Source organism: Apostichopus japonicus, chromosome 14 (assembly GCF_037975245.1).
Source record: "Apostichopus japonicus isolate 1M-3 chromosome 14, ASM3797524v1, whole genome shotgun sequence".
NCBI lineage: Eukaryota > Metazoa > Echinodermata > Holothuroidea > Aspidochirotida > Stichopodidae > Apostichopus > Apostichopus japonicus.
Window position 1 is genome coordinate 17,288,894 of NC_092574.1, and position 25,071 is coordinate 17,313,964.

General features: G+C 37.8%; 1 protein-coding gene across 9 annotated transcripts in view; it reads left to right on the plus strand.

The window, feature by feature from the left end:
• The first annotated feature begins 4,201 nt into the window (after nucleotides 1-4,201).
• The window catches only part of LOC139979632 (uncharacterized), a 54,778-nt gene continuing 33,908 nt past the window's right edge, over nucleotides 4,202-25,071 (plus strand). For 8 of the 9 annotated variants that reach the window (XM_071990622.1, XM_071990619.1, XM_071990625.1 and 5 more), the window contains exons 1-3: nucleotides 4,202-4,361; nucleotides 17,752-17,955; nucleotides 24,875-25,017. In XM_071990622.1, the coding sequence (XP_071846723.1) occupies nucleotides 17,788-17,955; nucleotides 24,875-25,017 (311 nt within the window). In that variant the 5' untranslated portion in view covers nucleotides 4,202-4,361; nucleotides 17,752-17,787. Of the gene's footprint in view, nucleotides 4,362-14,810; nucleotides 15,100-17,751; nucleotides 17,956-24,874; nucleotides 25,018-25,071 lie in introns of those variants that run through there. The other variant, XM_071990620.1, reaches the window with a different exon arrangement.

Consider the following 25,071-nt stretch of genomic DNA (forward strand, 5'->3'; position numbering starts at 1 on the left):
TAGCAGCCCGTAACAGCAGACAATGACGAAAAGGACACAACGACACAACAATAGCGTACCACAAGAGGCAACGGGCAACCAGACAACGTATTAGGTGCATGCAAGAACATTTTGTTTTGCATTTCACAATTAAATAATACAATAGGGAGTTGAAACACCGGAAACTGGTGCCACATAAGAGATATGACCTACGCCTTTATCGTGGTGTAGGTTTACTAGTATCGGTAACAAATCTTATTTCTTGAACAAAATGACCATAATCATTTTCAGTTCTATTTCAAATTAGAAATTCACAAATTCGATCGAGATCACCTCCAAAAATATGACTTTTTTCCTCGAAATTAAATCTTCAAGTTATGGATGGATCTAAGAGGACATAATAGTACATGCAAGGTGGTGAGACCTTCCTCATCAACATTGCACAAGTTGATTATCAATAACAACAATAATTTCTCTACCAAAAAGGGCATTTTAGCACAATTTCAAATTCAAAAACCCCCTAAAATTCGATCTACAGCACCTCCAACATTATGGTATAGTACCTGAGAAGAGATCAGACCATCCTCTTTAATATGTTTGGTGCGGGTCACTCCATAAATCATCTTCCGTAGGGATGGGTCCTCGGGAAGCTTTTGCTGTTTGTCAGGAAAATTGACGCTAGTCGTTGGGAACTAATTATATCTCAGAATGCAAGATTCCACGGCTCTAAATAAAACAACATTTTCGTCATACTACCTGGGTGTCGGCTTAAACAACCCTAGGGCCAGCCTCTCCTTATTAAGATCCTTGGTCCGCCCTATTTGTTGCGTCGTCTACCCGTCATTTCCCCATTTCAGCCTCGTGCATATCAAATTTAAATTACAGTTACTATAGCACAACCTTCTTTGGAGTGGGAGGAGAAGGACCCACAGACCTCCGAAGGGGGGGGGGTGTTCGGCTGAAACTCTCACATGGCAACACCCCTCTAATTTAAAATTCTGGATACCGCAGTCATAGTACACAGACCGACGAATAAAGCTTGAGCTATTAATATTAATGCGGGTAATGGATGATTCTAGATTTTGTCTGAAAAAAAATGCTGTAACCCCCTCCCATTCAGTGCATGGTCGAACCATAATGATGCCCATAGGCATATGAGCCAAATTTGATTTGGGGGGGGGGGGGGGGAGGGCTGTATCGACTTGCCCGAATAATATAACCAACATTTTTCATGCGCTACGCGCACGTTAACCTGTTAATGTGCATATCATATAGGCATTCATGGGTTATTACATCACATACCAATAACAAGCAATCATTTTCCGTGTAATTACCCTTCCATATTGGTTATGATTATTGGGGAAGTCGTTACAATAATAATGATAATATTAATATAAGTTTAACCATTGAAAACAGATTTCGATTTCGATTTATTTTAAACCAGTATAAATATAAAATATTTATAAATAGGCGTACATCAAAAAACAGTTCTTGTTAAGATTACAAATTATTCTTCTTTCAGTAGGTGCCCGAAAATTCTCAGCATATTGCCCGAATTATTTTTGGTTAGGGGCTGCGGCCCCCCCCCCCCACGCCCCCCCCCCCGCCTCCTACGCCTATGATGATGCCCTTGAATATATTTTACCCAAATTTTGACCAAAAATCACTATAAACAGTTTAACAATATTTCAAATTGAAAATTAAGTTAAATTCGATCAAGGTCATCTCTAAATATATGGATTATTGAATTTTGCATATTTTTTTGCTATTTTTAATGCGGTAAAACGTTTAGGGTGATGTTTGGTCAAGACATAAGTTTTGTTATCGATAGTAGACCTTAAAGAGGAAGGCCTCGCTCGGTGCCCCCACCCATGGAGTAGTGCTTAAACGTCTATGGTCATTTCAAGCTAGTCAAGACTCAACATTGTTACTGATAATGGACTCTATGATACGTTAAAGAGGAATGTCTCATCGCTTCTGGTGTTCTGTTCCGGCATCTCAAATCCCTCCATAACTCGAATAATTGAAGATATTACAGAACACCATTGCAACATCTCCTTTTATGGCCGTAATAAGTTGTGTATTTACCCGTGTGGCCCCTGTCGAGCCATACGTGTGATGTGTAATAGTGTCCTTTGCGTAACTTGGCTGCTAGCTTCCGATATGCTGCCGCCAATTGCCTCTCTATCAGCTGACCAGTCAACGGTTATTGAAATATGCCAAGCTACATGCTACAGGTTCCCATGACTCACACTAAACTCGTCACTTTCAAAAACTGCCAAAGCATAGATAGAAGTTTTTAACTGGTATATCCTACCCACCACATGATAGCTGAGCTCTTGGCCTATCATAGCACTTGCAAACTTCAGATTTCATCTCTAGTTTTTGTCTTCTCATATCAATCTTTCGACTAAGTTTTGGTTCTAACAATTTCGGCTTTATAATTTGGACTTTTTACCTTCACCCTGTTTTGACTGTTTTGTCAAAATTTCGAGTATTTTGTCAAAGTTTCTACTATTTTGTCAAAATTTAGACTATCCACGCAAAATGTCTCAATTATTTGTGTCTTACTCGACCATTTGGTATACAAATTTCAACTGTTAACTCAAACTTCTGCGTATTTTTCCGATTTTATATCTCAAAGCTTTGTGATGATAAAAAGACATTAGCAAGATATTTTGACATTCATTTCGACTGTTTATATGAAAATGTTGACTATTGTTTTCTTTAATATCGGTTATATATGCCGAATTTTGACGTGTCAGACTTTGCCATCCCAAGTGGCCGGTACTAACAAACGCACGACCTTTGAATTAAGGTACTTGTTTTAATCTCCCCCCCCCCCGCACTTTTCAATTCCTGAAAAGTCCTCAGTGGCGACTAGTACGCATGCACGCATTGACTGTAGAGTGATTCTTGGGATTTCTGTTGATATATGGGCATATCTTTGCAACTATTTCTCTTGGGTCGACCTGGTCCTTATGCGGCAGTGTTTGGAAGTCAAGTGAGAGGTTATAATGTTTTGTTTAGTTTAGTCTACGAGGATCTAGCCTTGCATTAACTTCGTCGAAGACAGAACTAGGAACACACACACACAGATAGGGATATACTTTCTCTAAAGTTATTTTCCATTGAAAACTATAGCTGTGTGTATGTCAGGAAACAAATCGATTTGCGCGAGGTTTTTCAAATCAATATATTTTTTTCAGAAGGAAAAGGTCACATTGTAAACGCAGGTTCTTCCAAAGTTGGAAAGCACCTGTGATAGCGACACTCAAAGCGCTTTCAAATATGTGCGTATAATGCGTGACTTGTTCCTGTAATAGATCTTAGAAGTCCTTGCAAAGTTTTACACTGATTTAGGTCAATTATAGGTCATCGGCAATGTTTTTCAATCATTTCCGGGTGACTTTATAACTCCAACTATTGGCAGACATTGTGATGTGCTAAATTAGACAACTCAGTGATGAAAATACTTTGAGGCCTACAGTAAAGCGCTTTGAGACCTATCGATCGCTGGTATAAAGCGCTATATGAAAAGTAAATACTACCACTACTACTAAAATGCTTTCCGAAGTTGGACATACGTGACCATTTTTTGACCTTCTGGCATATTTGGGGCCAATTCTGATTACCTTTAATTAAGTCGAATGAAGAAGTACCAGGAAGTCACAGTCAAATGATCTTATCTGTGTGTAACGTAACGCTGTTCCATGATTTTGCAGAAGGATATATAAGATATAAAATGTTTATAGAATGGAGACCCTTCTTTCAAAAAGCAGCTTGTGATTTAGAATGAGATAATATGACTTTATTGACCTGTGTAGTTATTTGTAGTCCCCTTGTTGCTTCTAAAAAATATTGTCGGCTCCAAGCGTTTCTTTGAATCGAGAAAAATTGTTGGTAAATATTACCCACAATATTTCACACTGACGTCACCCTCTGACAAATATGCCTGGAATGTTAGTTCTACCACCCTAATGCGTCCATTGTAAAATGGGTATAGCTATTTAATTGAATCCTTTATTTTCTTATATTGTGGAAAAACTACATAATTACAATAAGAAAAAGTAATATAATTCCTATTTTTATTACGAAATGCTTATATTACTGATCTTAAGAACACTGACATTTTACTTACACGTATAGATATAATATTTTCCCCTCCGTAATAATGGGCTAAACTTGAGCGTTACTATCGGCCACCACATTCTATCCTTATCTCTATGTTACGCGAACAGGTAGACTTCTGGGTATGTGGACACTACTACTGCTAGCACTTGTGCAACTACTTGTTGGTGCTGATCATCGTATCTTTTCGAAGACAACCCCGGTTGCGTACATCTGATGGTCATTAAGAGAGAGGAATAAACGAAATTGAGGTGATCCTCATCATTCTTATCATACTCTAATAGATATAACGGCTAAGTAAGGTCCTTACTGTTACCTAGTGTCACAATTTGTGAAAGTAGGCTATCCAACGAGTAACGTTTGGCTTAAAGCCTAAGGTAGGCTGTGCAAAATTGCATTTCTACAGGGTACGTCTCCCGGCCCATGGCAGGCCCATGGCAGGCCTAGTAGTAGTACTCTTAGTAAATATTACTATTTTGTCAAAACAGGTACAAAGTCAACAGCTGTACCAATTTGACGAAAATGACAAAAAGGCAAAGCACTGCCATTCGGCTGCGAATTCAAATTGTTTTCTTTTTTCAACCAGACATTCCTTTATGCCTGCCATTAGTATTACGTACGAAATGAATTGTTCAGCCCAACACTTGAATCGATTTGGGCTACCTTTAGTTATATATAGTCTAGGCTAGGCCTATTTGAATGGAAGTTTTAACATAACTAGATTTGTATGTGAACATGTTTTAAAATGTAATAAGACTTTTTTCCTTCATTATTTTTATTATTTTCTAGAAGCGTTTTGCAGGAATTCTTTTCAATGTACCAGAATATTGACTCTAGACTATAGGCCTGTGTAGTTACAGGAGGGACGGGGGGATTAGTTGCAGTGATTATGACTGCGTTACACCAAATGGAATTTAACCGTAACCTACTTACTGCTAATGCTATGTATGCTTAACTGGAAGTTGGGTAGGATCTGCTTTCAGAAATTGAAGAAATATTTTGAATTTTTTTTTAAGAGTTAATCTGGACCTTCCAAAGTTTGGCTATTTTCAGTCATCAAGGCAATGAGAGCCTTTTAGAACTGATATATGATAATAATCAAATCTGTGATAACTTGCCACTTTGGTGAAAACTTTTGCACTAATGAAAGATCTATGTATCTAGTGTTTCCAAGGGCCTACAGTTGTATGGCATTATACCTATTGTGACACCATTCTGGAAGTTTCATGAATTACCATAGGAACAGAGAGTAAACCATACTGGAGGTGTATATACTAGCTTAAATTTTTCACAGTGTTTTTCACAATAGTTTAGTCAAATAATGATGTACATTTGCCCAGCTGGAACCATCACTATCCACCAATAGTTTTCATGTTGGTTGATTATTCTCAATTATTAATTATATTATTTCTTATATATTCTTTCCTACCAGTAGACATTAAGAACATGAACACATGTACATGTTTGATGAGGTGTCTAACTATCATCAGTCCAAAAATTGCATTATTTTCATACCTAACATAAAACCTTGACTTACAGCTATAAGTAACTATTATTGGGCTGCCCCCATCAGCCCTTATAAAGAAACTGATGTGTTCTGAAATTGTATTTCAGGTATTAACAGGCCAATGGGAAAGTGACTTAGTCCGTAGATTTGTTGAAGCACTTGCCCTATTTAGCAAATTTGTAGCAAGTGGCTGAAAATGTGTAATTCTAGGGATGCACCCATCCCCTGGACAGATTCTCTGATAGTAAAATTGAAAAGTGTTTCACAATTTCAGTGCAATACTTACAGTACTTAGTTGTTAATTGTACCCCTACGTGAGTAGTATTAATTAGTAGTATTTTCATCATTCATACCATAGTTGGGATACCAATGATCTGTATACTCAATAATTGATCATCATTATTGAATGTGTCATATGTTGGTAATATGTTTATTTTTTTAATTATGCTTGGTTTGCTTAAATTGATGGTCTACAAACTATGTGGTGGGACCCAAAATTGGATGGGGGCTCTTGTTGGAATGTGGAACTTCTGCATGTATGTAATACGTTCTGCAGAAACTCAGTTACTCTTTTGAACAAATATCAGCTAATTGCACCATTGTTTTGAGAAGGTTATTCTAGAATCATCGTAAAACCAGAAAACAATGCAGTGGACAATGGTTATATATAACTTTATTTGAACTAAAACACATGTTTGAAATTGTCATTTCAATTGTCTTGAAAACACATTTTAGACAAATGTTGTAATGTGTCTTTGCTACCATGATTTATGAGTAGGAAAAAGGCCTTTTAGAATTTAATGCTGGGCTCAAGTGCTTGAGAAGTAACAGCTCAGTGTGTTACCAAGGCAACCTTCAAAAGTTCAAAAGATTAGGGTTGCCTTAGATTTAAGACTTTGAAAGCCAGTTTAACCACTGAAAGCCTCTTTTATTCCCAACTCTGCAACAGATATTGGCTTTAGTACTTAATCTTGAAATAAGAGATGTGGGACTTAAAGAGGATTAGTGTGAGAGGATACTGTAAGGTAGGAAAGAAAAGTCACTGTATGGTACAGTGTACTGTAAAATATGGGCAATGGTACAGTGAACACATTATAGTATAGCTCATATTCAACTTAACATGGGTTGGTTAGTGAGGAAATAGATCTAATACAGTGTATTTAGCTAGTTTTAAATAATAAAAGAGTATATCCAGCATAAAATGAAGGCCAAATGATAAAGTTGGTCATAAAATGAAATATCTTCATTGTGTCTGCATGGAAAATTGAATATACTGTATTGTAATTATGGCTCTGTAAGGTCTGTGGCTGTTTGAAGTTGAATGTGACGAATACATAACATACTAGTAAAAGGATTTAGACTCAGTCTCAAAATTGTCAATCCCAGTAGGCAAATTCAACTTTGATTTAGTTTCCATTCCATTAATTATTTGGCATACAGTGTCTCACATATATTGCATGATTCTGTATTTCAAGCCTAAAATCTTTCTTCTGGCTGAAAAATATTGACATACTTTTTTTTCTTTTTTTTTTCCCCTCCTGTGGACAAACCCTTTCCTTGGCCAAATTTGAACCCATTTATGCTTTTTAGTTTTACTTTAAATCCTGTAAGTCCCCTCATGGTATGGTAGTTGCTGACCTTCTGTAAATGACCTCTGCAGCTTTCTAGTACAATTGCGCACAGGTGGTTTGATATTTTAACCATCCTCTAGTTGTGAGCACAATTCTGTCTGTAATTTAAAGGTTGTTAAGTTACGGAGGAAAAGTTCACGTATTTGCAGAGCAGTGTATAGATGTGTAAACTTGATATCACTTCATCCCTAAGATGATGTACATTTTCAGAGATCAAGGATGGCATGGCTGAAGAACTCACTTTTTTGTGGGGTTATTGTCAAAGTACAGTTCTTTGACCATACATGAAATTCAGCATGTTTTATGAAATTCTGCAATTAATGACAATACATGAACTTTAATAAGTCTATGGTTTAGTAACAACCAGGTTGTATTCTTTTGCTTACTAAATGTTTGACTTTCACTCTGTCATCATGGTCTCGAATGAAAGAAATTGCCGTACTTAGATAGGATCCGTGCAGAAATCCTTGTGTGATAGAGTTAGTGTTACATGTTGTTGGATATGACTATCCACCTCCCAAAATTACAGAAAATTGTCTATATTCAGTTCCCAGAGAGAAGGTGTTATTGCCATGGCATTGACTCATTCAGGCAAACCCCAAGCCAATGGCACAGTCTTGAAATTCAACCAGCAGAAGTAATTTTACTATTTGAAAGAAAGGTCAAACACTGTATTTATACCATAAAAGTAATGCAACTTAAAAAGTAAAATCTCTCAATTACCAAATTGTTGTTGAGTTTTTCTGATTGACCTTGCTTCATAATATCATTTCAGCTACATAGTTTTTTTGTTGCCAATGAGTTATGAGAGATTTATATATATATATATATATTCATATTTATATATATTTATATATTAAAAACTTAACAGATCCCAACAGACCAGCAGACATTTACCTAACCTTTTGTTTACAAGTACTCTACATTCCAATTAGATGACTAACAGGAAATGTATGCACATTTCACAAACTTATCCACTGGCTAAATACTTGAGGCATATTGTTAATGTCATTACCATTGATCTCGACTAGATGATTTTTTTCTTTTGTAAAATAGAGAACTGTACTTGTACTATATTGCTTAACATGTGTTTACTTTCAAATCTTATTGAAGAGCATATCTTTACAGGAATAGAGACCTTTATATATACACATTACTGTGTGTGGAAGATAATTAATCCAAATATGTTTTTGTTTTTAGTTGGGATCTTTTCATTTCATCATATTCACCGTTTAAATGTTGTCGGTTGCGGCACCAAATTTTACTATTCTAAGTTTTCAAAAGTATTTTCCTAGAGGCTATGGCCCTCCATGTTAAATTATTGCCAACCATAGAGATGGGTTCAATTAGACATTAAATAGTCTCAGTGAGGCAAAATAGTTTGAACAGTGGCAGTAAAATGCATAATAAATCTGGCAAATTTGGCAATATTAATGATCTTTAAGACAGATCCTGCAAACAACATGCTAGCTGTGTATGCCAAATACTGAACAATCTGTACAATGAGGACAATCAGCGTGAGTTCAGTTAAGTGGCTCTTCATGAATCGTGATAAGAAGTTTACTGCATCTGTTGAACAGTGGAATGTTTTCATGTACATGTTGACTTTGGTTTGTGTATATAATGGCAACAACAGCCATAGTTGCTGTTTACATTGTCATACAGAAAATATGACCTTTGTTTCTAATAAATAGTTGTGGAGTGATTCTTTTGATAGAAGTGGCTATGTTTTCGTGACACTCCAAAATGTGCAGATCATGTCAGATTTCACTCGATGTACATTTATATATATGCATGTACTGTACACAGTTTATAGTACTACTATGTACACGCCTCCCTCTCTGTGGCATCTGATTTGAAAGTCAGATCTTTCCTATGAGTAGCAACCTGAGGTCTTTTCTTAATATCAGTGTTTATACCTATCTATGTTTTAAAGCAGCATTTTGCGTCCTTTTCTATGATTTTTCTCAACCTCACCGATTCCACTTTGCCATAACGACATACATAACTAGGTAATCTATTTATATTTTACTTCAAATGGTGGCATAAAAGTCGAAAAAATTGCAACTTTCAACTTTGTTGTTCTCCAAGATATTTTCCGTTGGGAACCCAATAAACCTCGCCCATAATATGAATATTTAAACACTACGAACGTCATTGACAGATACGTAATATAACACCACGCTTGATTTGTGTACAGTCTATATGGCAGTTGTACCAGGGAGTTGCATAACAACTCCCTGGTACAACCAATGCGAAGTCTTGAATCTATTTTTAGCAACGGCTCATAACTAAACCTGCATCTCTGATTGGTTGAATTCAAACTAGTGGGTTTGGCGGAATTGTATGCGATTAATTTTAACTGTGAAATTTGTCGAGGACACTCTTCTCATTTATCAACATAAATCGTTAATTACTCGCTAATTAACGCTCTTGGCAGGGTGAAACTTGGATGGTATCTTAGATTGCTGTTTTATGATTGATACATGTAAAAAAATCGATGCACATGTTAAAAAAGTGGAAAAAAGCGACCCAACGCAAAATGCTGCTTTAAGGCCCACAGTCATTGACAGCTCGATAATAATATCCTAAACTTTTTTGAATGCTAATTGTGATAATTTTATGATATACTTAATATCCTCTCGTACTGTATTGTAGGCTCTGATGAGATTCATAGTAGGTGATGTCATGACTAACAAGTCCCCTTCAGTATATATGTAGTAGTACAGATTCATGGAGAAGGAGCTCATGAAGTACCAGTAAAAGATCTTCAGCGCAGATTCTTTGAAATACTCAAATCATTGTTTTCCCTCTTAGGGTCCTATAACCTAAGTATATATCCATGCGAACATGATGGCTTACTGTACCTTTGCTGCTGATACACCCATGTCATGGTGCTAGAGAAGTGCAGTAATTTCTTGCTCTTACCATACATCAGTGAGTTTAGATGTCATATGATGATCATTTCAGTCTGTCTAAATATACCTCTTCTAATAAACAGTGGTGTCAGATCTCTGGCATGGTGAAAAATGATGCCAAGTCACTATATACAGATGGTCTGTAAATTATAAAGACTCTATTAAAGGATGGTCGGTTACACCCCTGGCTGCAATCAATACTTGTAGAGCTGCAACAAGACTGATCTGAGAGTCACCAATCAGTGCATTTATATGAACTAAAGTAAGAACAGAAATAAGGCAGGCATATAAATGTAGGCTGAAGACTACAGTACTAGGCTTATTAATTGGCTACAGACTACAGTACAAGGCGTGTTAATTTTATATATTGTAAAAAATTTTTTAAAGTATCTGAAGTTTCTGCATGGATTGTTTTATGGGTTAATATCGGCAACAAAATTGAAGCCTACCGTACAGTAGTAACCTGTCCTGCACTCCTACTTGTAAATGTTTAAAGTTCAAAACTGCCCAAAATTGTCGGAAGAGTCCTAAAACATCGGATGAACATGCAAAGCATCATGGTGAAGAAAGATGTGAGGTAAAGCAAAGCAGTGTCAGTCTGTCAGAAAAAGAACAAAACCATCTCTACCGCAACCAGTCATAGTTTTGGGATGGACTTTTCAAGACTATAGATATGCAGGCAGGGAATTAACTTTACTGTGAGAACCACTGTAACACACATATGATTGCTAGCAGTAAGAGCCTTACACAAAAACAAAATTGAAAATCTCCGCCTTTAAGTGGTTTCAGAATCTGATGCTGATACTTTCGTGTTAATGTGTTCATATTTTCTGTGTAGTTTCTTTTTTTTCGGTTTGGTTGACATGTCCCTACACTTACTGCACTGTACTGTACCACTCTTGCTCTAGGCATAGACATCACTGTGATGGCAAGTTTAAATGCATACTGGAAAGTAGGCTATTACACTTCATCCTTGGAAGAAATTAACTGAAGCCAAATTATGATTTTATAATCTGAGTGTGTGCTAGCTTTACAATTATTGTTTTGAGAGTAATTACAGTAACATTGTGATTGAAATTCAAACATGACATGGATGAATGTTTCTATGTCTGTTTGTTCATATTCAAGCCATGTTGCATACCATATTAAACTCATATTTGCTGCACATATTTATCCCTGTGTTCCTGGAGCTTCTGTGCAGTCATTGTGTCATCAAACATGGTAGGCAGTGTTAAGAGCTTACATGATTACTAGCTCATCAGTAAAGAATCAATGACATTTTGACCTCTCCCTCCCTTGCTCCCTAATCTTTCGACACGTGTTCCCTCCCCTCCCTTCATTCCCCTCCCCTCCCCTCCCTCTCTCCCTCCCTCCCTTCTCTCACCTCTCCTCCCTTCCCTCGACTCTCTCCCCTCCCCTCCCTTCTCTTCTCTCCCCTTCTCTCTCCTCCATTCTCTCCCTTCTCTTCCCTCCCCTCCCTTCCCTCCCCTCCCTTCCTTCCTTCCTTCCTTACTCTCCTCTACCTTCCAGCCCTTCTCATCCCTCCATTCTCTTCCATCCCCTCCCTTCTCTGAAATATTAGAAACATGAAATGACTGTACAGTAGGAAAGTTCAGATGTTTACAAGTTCTAGTGAAGGAGGCCTTGACAATGTTTGAATGTGACTCTCTGTCATCACAGCCTAGTTCTACTATGCAAATATCCTTTGGCACTAGATCCGGATCAGATCCAGTGATGTTATCTGCCCTTGTAATCTCTCCAGGGTATAATACAATGTTGATCTGGACACGTTTACACTTTAAGTGGTACTCAGATCCTCCGCGGATGTTGCCAGTATTATGGAATTGGGAGTGTCTTCTTGAGCAAGTGCGGATTGCGAAATAAAGCAGTGAAGTTGCCATGGTTGCTGCTAGCTGTGCATTCGCTACAGTACTGTATATATATACACACATATAATACAAGACTATATGTACTCTTGTACGTAGTACTGACACCGACAAAACAGCAAAATAACGATACAGAATAAAACAAACATAACAACGATGAATGTAATTGCCACAGTACATGTACTAGGCTAGGCAAACAGCTGGGTATGTGCTGCATATAATGTTTGTTGGAAGCACAGAAGGAAGATGGGCGAAGCACAGAGAATCAGTGGCATCACCAGACTTTTCAGTCTGGGGGGGCACAGGGGGGGCACCAGCATTTGATGGGGGGGCACTTAGGTGGATACGGATTGCCGTCCTGAGGAGGGGTCTAAGGGGGAGGGGGTGCCCCCTCCAGGTGTGGCGGAACGGGAAAATTATTGGGGGGAGGCTAATGTGTAGAGACTATCTAAGCGGAGCGCCACCATCGGTTGGCGCGGAGCGTACAAGAAAATTTTGGGTTTTTCAAATCCCCAGATGGCCGGAAACGGCACTTCCCGAGTGTTTTATGCTGCGAATACCTAGCCCTAAAATATGGGTCTCAAGCCTGGAATTTCTCAGATTGCACGTAAAAGTCGGTAAAAACATTGCAATTTGTATATTCGATGGTGTTTTAAGAGAGTAGCTATTACTCGTAGTGTACTCGCAAAGACGTTTTTGAGTGTAGTAAGAGGATGTTTGAGAACTGGCTGAAATGAAGCAAGTCATTGGCCTAAGACGAAGTTGTGTTGCGTTTACCGGTACTCACACTCACTGCTTCCACTTTTCACGGAGCTTGAAGACGCGGTTGGGGTGACAATGTGGTCTATAGCCAGGGGACGGGCCGAGGGTCCCCCAGCATTTACTAAAATTATTACACCTATATAGTATACGTGTGCATCGGACAGATCGACAAGTATGCATTGAAAAATGGGCAGATGCACGTTTCGGAGCCTTGGTAAATATTGGGGGGGCTTATCATGCATTTGCCCCCTCAACTTTTTCATTGGGGGGCTGAGCCCCCCAAGCCCCCCGGTTCCGCCGCCACTGCCCCCCTCCCCTTTGGAAAATTTTCGCATACAGAGGATGGGCTAGATGCAAAATGCTGCCACATTTGATGCTAAATTCGATCTGAAGATATCTCCAGAAATTGCTATTTTTGAGGTAATGATTTTAACAAGGCGCAGAATTTTGCAGAGGATATGAACCACATGCTGTCGATATTATGCCTAACCCTATATCAATAGAACCTACATTTGTTGAATTAATGTGTGCATGACCCCCGACTCCTTTCTTGTCCTTCTCGTTTTCGCCCATTATCTATTAAGATGTAATAGGTTCCAGCATCGTTATTGGCTCCTATCAGGGATCTCACCATGCAATCCAAAGTTTGATCACACATCGAGTATGGCTCAGTATGCAGGTGTGAACATTCGCCATTTGTTCCTACAAGCATCTGACCTCAAATGACCTCTGCACCCCCTACACAACAGGGTTAATATATGGGTCCACAAATATAGGCAAGTATGGTGCCTGCACTGCCTGCGGACCCTCACATTCTCACATTTCGTCAGCTCCTAACCTGTGAACTTCAGACCAAGGCAACATATTGCAGTACCCTCCCTTCTCACAGTCATGTAGCTCGTGAAGCGGACGTGTATATCCGCTGGTATGGCGTGAGCACTGACACATTCAATGTAAATATCGACACCTGTTGTGATGGCGCGGGTTACGACTTCGATATACCCGACGTTCAAGGATAAACTTTTTCATTTTTTCGCTGCTCATTTGAAGAAAATACGAATTACTGTGCTTCTTTGTCCTTATGAAAAACCAACTCAGATGATGGGAGTTGAATATAACAAAATATATATATATATTTTTACCAACCCAAATCTCAGATGGGGGGGCACTCGGGGGGCACTAGGTTTTCCAGGGGGGCACGTGCCCCCTTGGCCCCCCCTTGGCGACACCACTGCAGAGAATTGCCACTAAAATTACTCAACAGAAAGAACCCACAATAAGCATGCATTGGATTTTCTTTGATAGCCGCGAAATACGCAACATGGCTTTGAAAATTCACCAAAATGCTGGATTGAACGGACCAATAACGATGGCAGTCACCACTCAAGTCTCCCGCGAAACACAAAACCATACACTTGGGACTTGTTGCAAGGTCAAATAAACAGATATCTCGGGTCACTGTTAAATTGAGGTTGAATTGACGTCGAGATCAGATCTGGATCTGAATTGCAATTACACTACTCTCTTGATCTCGAGATCAGATCCAGATCTAGTGTAAAAGCAGTCTATGAGTCTGTGATCACCTTTAATACCTACAGTAGGGCTATAGTAAATCAGGTTTATATAGCCATTGTAGTTCAGCATACATGTTCCTATTGTACAAAGTAACCTTGGTGTGCTAAATTCAAATGTCAATACTGTGCATCATTTGAGAATGTGTTCTTTGTATCTTTAATTGTAATAAATTTAAATCCACCAATGAGAATGCTTGGTGGCACACTATTACAGGTAGATCATATTTTGATAATAAATGTAAACAAGTGCAATACATGTGTCAACTTAAATCAATGTTGGCAACAAACAATGGTACCTTCTTCTTGATTATGCTACTCAAGAAAATTGTGCAAACTTACATGGAAAGATAAAACTGTGATCAAAGTTGAGAACTCGCTGGGAATCATCTTTGACATAAATAGCTCTCTGTGTTGAGATGTGATTTACAGGATAGCTCATTTTTGTAATAGGCAGTGTACATACAGCCTGGTAATCCCAAAGGAATTTCTTTATTGTTAACCTTTGACCAAAATGTAATAAGTTATAAAGACACATTTGTTTGGATGGAACCCTACCTTTGCAGCTTCCACTGATAAGGAGTATGTTTTGTGGGGGCTAGACAAGTCTGAACTGTCGTCAAGGGCAATCCATACAACTTAAAAAGTTAAGGAGTGTTTCCTTTCTCAAAACGGACCTCTATCACACATGATTTGATCCAGATTCTCTGCTTTGTAAGTTTTTGTAAGATTTTAAGACTAAGTTTATCAGATTGCTTTGGTTAAATATGGAGTTTATTCAGTTCGTCTCTTTCATTGAGAATTGACTTTTGAGATGTTACATTGGTTTTGTTACAGCATGGGTGTGATTGGATTAGTGTGCATTACTTTGTAGGTATATCAAGGCAATGTTCTCAAACTTCTCTATGGATTAATGGTTGAGTTACATTACCATGCCAGGATTGAAGTGTCATCTTCACATACTGCAACTACAGTACAGTATATGTAATGTTGTGACTTACAGTACTGTATGTACAGTCAGTTGTCAGAATGTGTATACATGTTAAATTCTTACTTTATTTTTTCCAGTGAGGTTGACTTCTCAGTGTTACTTGTTGATCTTCTGCTTTGGTGGTTTGATGGGATTAGTGAATTATATTGAACTTAAATTGATGGATACATGTGCTTATGCCTTACTGTAGTTTAGATTATAGTTCTAACAACTCAAAGAGTTTCCTAGCTTAATTCTACTGTCAGGGTGACGTTCTGTCAGCCTAATGGGTTTAGCTCCTGTTACTCTTTTTGTTCTTTTCAATTCTGTCCTACTTGTCTATTATGTCTTTGTAATATTTTTGTATTTTGAACAATCTGAGTGCGAATAAAATCAAATCAAATCAACTACTGTACATATTTAGTAGGTTGTAAACACAGAGAAATTGTTCACAAGTGTTGAAACTGAAAACAATCAATTATAGTACAAACTACTTGAAATGTATTACCTGTATCCATGACTTGTTGTACATGATATAGACCAAAAGAAGGCATATCTTTTTGAAGGGGAAAAGTTATACGAACCAAAACTTTGTAAGTTAGCATTATGTTAGAAAGTCAGCAGCAAAATTCACAGAACTTAGCTTACCTGGTAAGGGACTTTATGAGCAACGATATTCAGTACCTTCTGCATCGGATTGATTACCATTTAATATATTGTAGCCCAATAGTTAATATTATTTAGCACTGTATGTGTATGCACTACGCTAGCTCAGTAGTACCGTGGTACTGTACTATGATTCAGAACATCATGCGGTACATATCATTAACTGAGCTACGACATGAGTGTTCTTTTTTAACACGCTACCACAACATACACACATAAGTTTGTACATGTCTATATACTGTACACAGTCTCCTCAGTTTACAAAATCTTGCAAATTTGGTTCTTGATTGCATTTCATCAGTCATTGTTGGATTTGGAGCAAATTAATTGCATTTTGATATTAAAACTGATCAGAGTTGGACAATCCTCAAGAAAAGATTGTAATATACCATATATACTGTATGTGTCAAATCAGTAGACAGAATACATAGCAACTGCAATAGCTTTACCCAGACCTACAGTATGCATATATATCTAAAAGTAGCTTGCAGTAATTTGTTTCTTAACTTAATAATTCTAACTCAAACATTCTTAAACATACCCTACCTTTCGATGTGAGTGACAGAATGTTTAATAGAGATAAAGCAAACTAAATATATGTCCCCACAAAAAATGTGTGTAAACATTTAGAATTAAGTGTATAGACAAATTGAATTCAGAAATCTCATACTGAGTAGTTTTTTGTCTCTAAATCAACCCTTGTGCTGTCGTGTTGATGTTATACACACAATATTAAAAACTATCATGTGAATTCCCAACAATGTTGGATGTCAATCACACTAGTTTTAAAACAGAAGTACAATAATTTCTTCCATTTGCTACACCACTGCTAGGCTCCTGCTGGTATAGTTGGCCAACTTGGCCTTTTGCATTCCAGATTGCTTGTTATTCTACTGACATAACAATAAAGTACTAACGACCCAACCATATTGATTTCATAATACAGTACTAGCTAGTATACAGTATGTGTGTAGTGTGGACAAACTGAACATATGTTGCTGCAGTATCTGCTTTTTGTTTGTATGTGTTCACTTCACCGTCATTGATTTTGAGTAACATAAGCTTGGTATGTATAATGTAATACATAGTAAATCGTAAGGTTTGAGGCTTTGGCAGTGTGTATTTTCAACTACTACGGTATGTGATAACAACCAAATTAGAGTATCCAAGCTGCATAGGGTTGACTCGGGCATTGTTTTAATAGCATTTTAATATTGCCCGGACTTAATAAGTTGACCTGAGCATTTAGCAATGTTTGAAAAGTTTTTAAAATTTCCCAGTCTGCGGCATTTCTTGGCCTGATCATCTAATACTGTGTGATCATTATTTTATATTCCCAGACTTGAGTAATTGGCCTAAGAGCATTAGCAGTGTGTGAAGACTTTCATTATATATATTATTACCCATAACAGTTGGCCATGATACTTTAACACTGTTAATACTTTAACACTTGGATAAACATCCAAGAGATTTTTTTTTTTCTTACCTGGTGGTAGATCACTGATATATAAGTTATGGGGTCTGAGGTACCAGCTATGAGAGAAATTAATAGAAAATAGCACCCCTTGCCCCTGTCCCTCCCACAGAATCTATGGTTTAAATTTATGGCTGGTCAGTGCTGGGATATATGTACAATGTTGTGCCATCAGTCTCTACCTCTCTGACCACAGACTTTGAAAACAACTTTCCTGATAATACCATCAATTGGAGATGTTCCTTTCTCTTTTTAGATACAAGAGCAAAGGTGAATCAACGCAGAAGAGAAGATGGAGAGGCGAATGAAGGCCAAGCAGGGCATGCATCCCAGGAGTAAGAGCTTTTCAGAGGAACCAGTACATAACCTCGGGAACAGTAATATGCACAGACAAGTCACATACGATGACTCACAGACACGCAAAATGGATGTCGAGGGTGACCAAGATGTCTGGATGAACGTACGTATAAATTTAGGAGCCAATGGAACTTGCAGTCATTTCTTGTATATTGAAACTGCATGCCATCGCATCTGACATCACAATTCATAAGGGGCAACAAAAAAACACAAGCAGTGATAACTAAACCTCTACAACCTTGACACACTGAGTTCTCAATAATATCATGGTAAAATAAAGCTAATATCCCTTGAAACTTGCAGGCAAAAAGGACTGTTCTCTACCCCAGGGCATGGGCACAATGTTCATCCATAAGTTCATCATTTAAGTGCATCATTTAATACCTCACATTTCTAGGAAACTATCAGTTATTTGCTGTGAATAAGAATTTTCAAAGAAAGTTTCCCTTTCGAAGGAACAGTCCCAGATACTAGGATCAAATTCATTATTTTAACTGTCTCACTGGCAGAGACATTATTGTGTGTTGCTCTGTGTTCAGTACTTGGAAATATCTGGGTACTGAATATGAAACTAAAGTACTTAAAATGCACATGTTTTATTAAGGCCATACCTTGCAAGGCCAATAAAGTGGTTTGAAAAGACCTGCAATAAAATGTACTGCTGGTTGACACAATGCCCACAGACAAACAAGGAGAAAATATTTGTCTGTCCTGTATGTAGGCGTGGGACTCGAGTACATGAAAGTATGCAAAAAGATACCCTAAGGACTAAATGAATGCCGAGTTGTTGAAAACCAGCAGAAATGATTGACCCACGACTATCAGACCCTTAAAGAGGCCATGACACGAAAAATCCAACTCATCGAGAGTAACTTCCTCTGAATCTATGAGAAAATCTATGTTCAAAACTATCCTCAACACCTTGAAAACCTCAAGGACTAATTAGTAATTAACGTTTTAATATTCGCATCCGAAAATAGATATCTGAGAATGCGATTTCACAACAAGACAATGATGACGTCATGTTAGGAACACACGTGCAAAGCCCAGGCATGTATCGGATGCGCGACGATCATACCGTTCCATACAGTACACGCACATTTACACTGATAGAACAACCACTGTATTACGCTATATCGTTAGTAATTTCAAGTTTTTTTTACAACTGTTGTAAAGTATCCGAGAGAAATGCCGGTCCGTTGTGTTGTTGGGGGCTGCATAAATATCATTACCCATGCAATTAGCCTTCATCCATGGCTGAAGGACGAAAAAAACACGGCGATTATGACCAAGTTAGTGCACAACACCAGCGCCGATTTCACTGGGCCTAGCCAGTATGCAGCTCCGAATGAAGCGAACACTTCACGGAAGCATACTACGATCCCTCCTTTTTGTTATGAAATAAAACAAATGGACTTTAACGGTTCGACATAAAAGAGTCATTCTTCTGTCAAGTAATCCACAAAAAACTACTCTGAAGACCAGATCGGGGAACAGGAAACCTCCAATGGGGCAAGTGGCGATCCTTAGGAGGTAGCGCGCTGAGCACTAGTAGTACTATAGTATTAGCGTTACTACACTGAAGTCGCAATAGACGAAGAGATTTTACTGTATCATCTAAATTAACACCCCCTTCATTGCTCTATTGTATACTAATAAGCTATGAGGTTAGCTTCAGAAGCGATGGGTTACATCTTCTTGTGAACAAATCTCAGTGCCCCAATTTATTTCTGGAATATGCTGGATCAGTTAGTTATAGCAATAATTTCTTATTCCTATTCCAGGAAAACCATTTTTTTATGTTGTGGAGGGAGTGGGGGTAATGGGGATGGGTCAAAATACTAGGTAGGTAAAAAGATTTTATTCCAAAGGGTGTTTAATTAAATCTCAAAGCGATTTATTTTAAAGTCACAGAGCCAAAAATTCACACAACATAGTTCAAGTGTCAAATCATTGAACAAAATTTATTCAATATCAGTTCTAGACAGTCATTCTGGACAATCTGAACTAACATTAACAACAATCATTGTATTATATGACATAAAAGTAAAACTGTACTTTCCATAAACATTATCATTCTTAAATTACACTAATGTAATTTGTGACATCAAAGGAGGTTAAAAGAAAACAACTTACATGAATTTTTTGGCTTTAAGCCTACAAAGCAGTTGCATGTCCATCGCTATCAATCGTTGTTGTGACAAATTAATTAGAATAATCCAGAAGCAAATACAATAAAGGGTTATTTAAACCAAGAAACACTGCACGAAGTAACTCACATGCAAAAATGTTACACAAGCACGACGACACGTACAACACTGATGGGCAATGTGAAACACAGCATCACACGCATTAAAACAATCGAAGACCATTAACAGGGTGTACTGCTGAGTTTTTGAAGAAAGACTACAAAACAAACCAACTGCTGCTGAAGAAACAAAGTCTAAACATTCAAGAGTTCTGCTGCCTCCATTGGTCTTTATTATGACTTTTCTGTCAAATATCATTGGTGATATGGATATTTTGGTTTCCAGATTAAAGGTACGAATCAAACGTCTGGGAGGTAAATGCCCCTAAAAAGGTCAATGTCCGTTCCCTTATGCACATATTATATGACATCACGGTCATGTCAATACTTGTGTCCAAATGCTTCAAAACATGCCTTTTCTTTCAATGTTGTTGATGTTGGGTCTGGAAAATAACCTTTTCATCCTGAATTAAAAGTCTTGAATTTCAATATATCAACACTGAGGGAACCCTGACGGATTGATAATCCAACACAATCGTAGTTTACAAAAGGTGTTTCTGGAGGAATTTCTCAACCAAGGCTTCCTATACAATGAGTTTTCTCCTGGCAACTTGAATCCAGTGTAATGACCATTGGCTGGAAAATCACTTCTGATCCTTTGGACTGCACATGATGGTAGCACAACCCTGACGTGTCTTGCTAGGACCCCAAGTATCATTGAACCTGTTGACCGTAGGCTATGTATCTGTACTGCCTGGGAAAAAATTTATGAAAGTTCAAAATGTATTAATGTTGGCCATGATGTCCACAATAACAAGCAGGCATACAATGTACAGTTATGATTACATTTGTTGTGATTTTACACCTTCCGTGTATCATGAAACATTCTTTTGTTTCAGAAAATTGATTTGCAAAACTCCAGGCCAAAGTACTAGCCAAGTAATAATGAGTATGAAATAACACATATGCCTACCTAGCATGGCTGCATAATGCAACTTACATCCCCGAGCCAAACTTTCAGTATGCAACCAACCCTACTAGTACTACACACTCTACATATGGGTTGTAAGTTACCGTAACACAACGCACAATACGGTTTAGGGTGTTCCGCGAATTCCAACAACACATGCACAAAATGGACTGGATTTTGTTTTTAGATGCTTCCTTAATAAATTCTTACCACGTTGTATGTTCCTTGCAATGGTTTCGAACGGATTTCTTCTTCGATATGTTGTGGAGCTTCAATTTCGGCTCGTTTAACAGGCTCGAACTGATACGGTTCTAACACCTCCGCTCCACCCTCAACGTTCGGTTCAATATTGGAATGATCATCGCCTTCACTCTCTGCTTCGAATATGAGAAAGGGCACTCTAATTATAGCCCAATTTCACTGCCTAGTGAAGAACTATTATCACTTTGAACTTCGGTTGCCGCAATTGGTTCTGGATCCGCCATTTCACAGGAAATTTTGATTTGATATCGCACTTGTGATCGGTGTTTTGTTTAGTAACTACTAGTGGTATGTGTACTTGTCTACTGTGTACGTGAATGGTATGTTCGGAGGATCGTAAAGCAGCGACAAACAAATGTGTTCAAAACGTGACGTCACATGACGTCATGCGAATCGGAAAATTTTCGAGTAAACAAAGTTTCAAACGCCGAAAAGGGTAAATTCATTCTCAATTTTCGACTTGAAAAATCAAGTTTTAAACTGGCAGATTGGTTGATACATGTTCTAGAGAACATTCTTTGATGGATCCCAAAAATATAGGACTTTGAAATTTTCGTGTCATGGCCACTTTAACTGTGTGGTATTTGTATGGCCCTATAACAGATGAAAAACACATGAATACCATTTACTTCATGATACAGTAGAGTTGAAATGTACACTGTACAAACAGTACATATTATAGCAACCGGTGAAGAATGTAAGCAAAGGAAAAATAACTGAATCAACTACGGAAACAATGTCCTCTTAAGTTTCTAGATTTAACATCATTGATGGAACAAGAGTTCAGTAGGTTATATAGGACCCAGTTATGCTGACTGGGTGCTATAGGTACAGGTAGTTCTAAACAGGCAACTTATGTCTATTGGCAGCACATTTAGTACTAATATTAATGTCATATCCCCACCAGTCAGAACCTTTTGAAATTACAGATGACTCCATATATATATACATACTGTATATATAAAGAAAATCGATCACTCCATTTCGTGGGAAATCCTTAAGCACTCTAATACACATGAGCACAGCTCCCACCAGTGTAATATCTGTATGGAAGAAAGTTCTTCATTTAAGAAGCAGAGCCGACAAAAGCTGCAACTCAATCAACAAGCGTAGCAAAGTTGTGTCCAAATGTCGTCATGGCAACCGTACAAGAAACCCCTGACCCGCCCTCAGAGGAAATAGTCGTCCTTGCAAGATTCAGTTGCCTGATGATCGCCGCAGTGAAAGAACTCAATGTGTGCGTGAAACTCTTCAGTGCAACACGATGGAATAGCGTGTTTATACATATATATATATATATATATAGATATATATATAGATATATATATAAATAAATACATAAGATATATATATACATATATATATATATATATATACATATATATATATATATACACAGTAGCAACTGGATGATACTAAAGTGCCTTAATGTTCATGCAACATATGAATAGAAGGGGGGAGTGCCCTAGTGTAATAGGAGATCTTCCTACACCGATTTTTGTAACCCCTTAGTTCAAGTTTAACTGTGCACATGGGAGCTGTTAAAATGCTGGCAGTCTCCCAGATAGTCTGCTATACCATTCAGTGAGTCTTGATTCCTGTGAAAACTTTGAAGGTGCAGATATTGTTCAGACCTATGACATCTTGTTTTGATTTGTTTCATGAATAAGAAGTTAACCAGCTTTGTTGGTGTGGGTGTGTTTAGAGTATATATTGATTGAAGTAAAACTGTGCACAGTCAGTGATAGTACAGTTCTTTGCTTTGGGTGTGTATGATTTTATATAATGCTAGCCATGTCATATTGCTCATCAACTTTATATGGTAGTACTTACAGTAGGTGCAAACATCACACACCCACACATATTGCTATGTGTTCAGGCCCAAATAGTGTGGGTGATTGTTGCCTTTGAAATGTTTGATTTCCTCTGTTATACATACATATTACAAGATGAGGTATTATATATATGATTTGGTCAACCCTAAATTACTTTTAAAGTAGGAGAGGTTTGTCCATAAGGCTCTAGATCTATGTAAGGATCAAACTCTATTCAGCCCAGATTATAGTGTGCTCAAATTTAAAAAAGTGGCAAAATATTACTTTTTATCCAAGGTTGAATATTACCTACAGTACGGTAGTACTCAGGCACTTTGTACTGTAGATCAAACATTTAACTAGAAAGAGTAACATGTGTGGGAGTGATTATAAACTGTTACACTACTGTATAGTTTTATTTAATGTGGTTATGGTTAGGCTGTCCAATGAAGGTTGTGGTATTGATATATTGTATGGGTGTGACCAAGTGGTGACTTATATATCATTACACATTGTATTTATCTATCAGGAAGTTGTTACCATTGTAAATGTCACAAGTGCGTCCTCAATGACAGGAGTTAATCAAAATTTTAGAAAAGCCGATACTAAAATACACATCAGCAAGACAAGACATTTCAATTATGTCAGTCTAACAAGGGTGCTGCATGTAGGTAAGGGTGATTACACTACGACCCTGTCAGAGTAAAAATGCCATCTTTACACTGGCATATTGGCCTGTTCACCTTCTTTTGTACAATGGTTTGGGTCATTAACTCCTAAAGGTGGTCTCCTTTCATTTTGAAACTTTTGAAAAGGGCACTGTGACAAGCACTACCCCCATCTGGAGATTCATCCCAACTCCCACTTAACCACTCCCCTCCTCTTCCATGTTGGTGATGCCTTTCACATATGATGTAGATTTACAGTAGGAAGGTACTGTACATGAGCCTTACTTGGCTCGGTGGCAAGGACTTAAATGTTTTTGAAAAGTGGCTATTAAGGCAGCATTATAGAAGTCAATACCTGCAGTATCTTGGGTCATGGCTGATCATTTCTCGGTGAATCATGTCACAGTTAACTGAACAGCAGATTTTCTTGGTGTGTGTATTGACAGTCAAAAATATTTGGATTCAATCTCAAGGTTCTTTCTTTCTTTCTTGGAGGTGATAAAGACAGTGTCATTGGTAAATAGCTTTGTTCAACACTGAAAGATTTGTTGAGAAATATAACAACTCAGTCACTTAGCGAGAATATGTACAAAGTATTCAGAATTTATGTCTCTCAGGAGGGGCTGTGTTGGTATTTTAGGGAGAGTGAAGTTCAAGACAAGCACTCTCTTTCTTAGCTTAATTTTTAATTAGTTCAATATTAGACTCTTTATTTATTTTAATTAGTTCAGAAAGAAATTTCACGGTGATCGTAAACCTCTATAAAGCAAACCTGATAGAAAGTTTACGGTTAAAGATTGCAAAAGAACAAGCCAAGGGAAACTACAGTCTCATCTCAAGTCATCGGGACATGTCTTCTAGAAAGTGACATTTTTAAGGAATGAAATACCTTTGTTAATTTGGAATATGGTTTGAGATTTTACTGTAGATGTCCTATTCTTGAGTCGTGAAGCAATGCCGAGTGGAGCATACTTTTGTCGGCAGTGATAAATGTTACAACGAGGTGAGTTGAGCAATAAATTTTGTTTTTTGCATTTTTCTACATACTTGATTTCGTGCAGAGCTTTAGCTCCTGGAAGATGAAAAGGATTAAGGCCACGTCAACTGAGAGAGTCAGAAAAGCAGAACGGGACGAGGTGGAAGAAAGTCAGGAGAAACTAAGGAAACGAAAGAGTAAAACTTTCAGAGAAATTGTTGAGGAAAAGTGAGTTTGCATTCCAAGGAATTTGTTGCGCTGTATTCAGATTCTCCAGTGCGA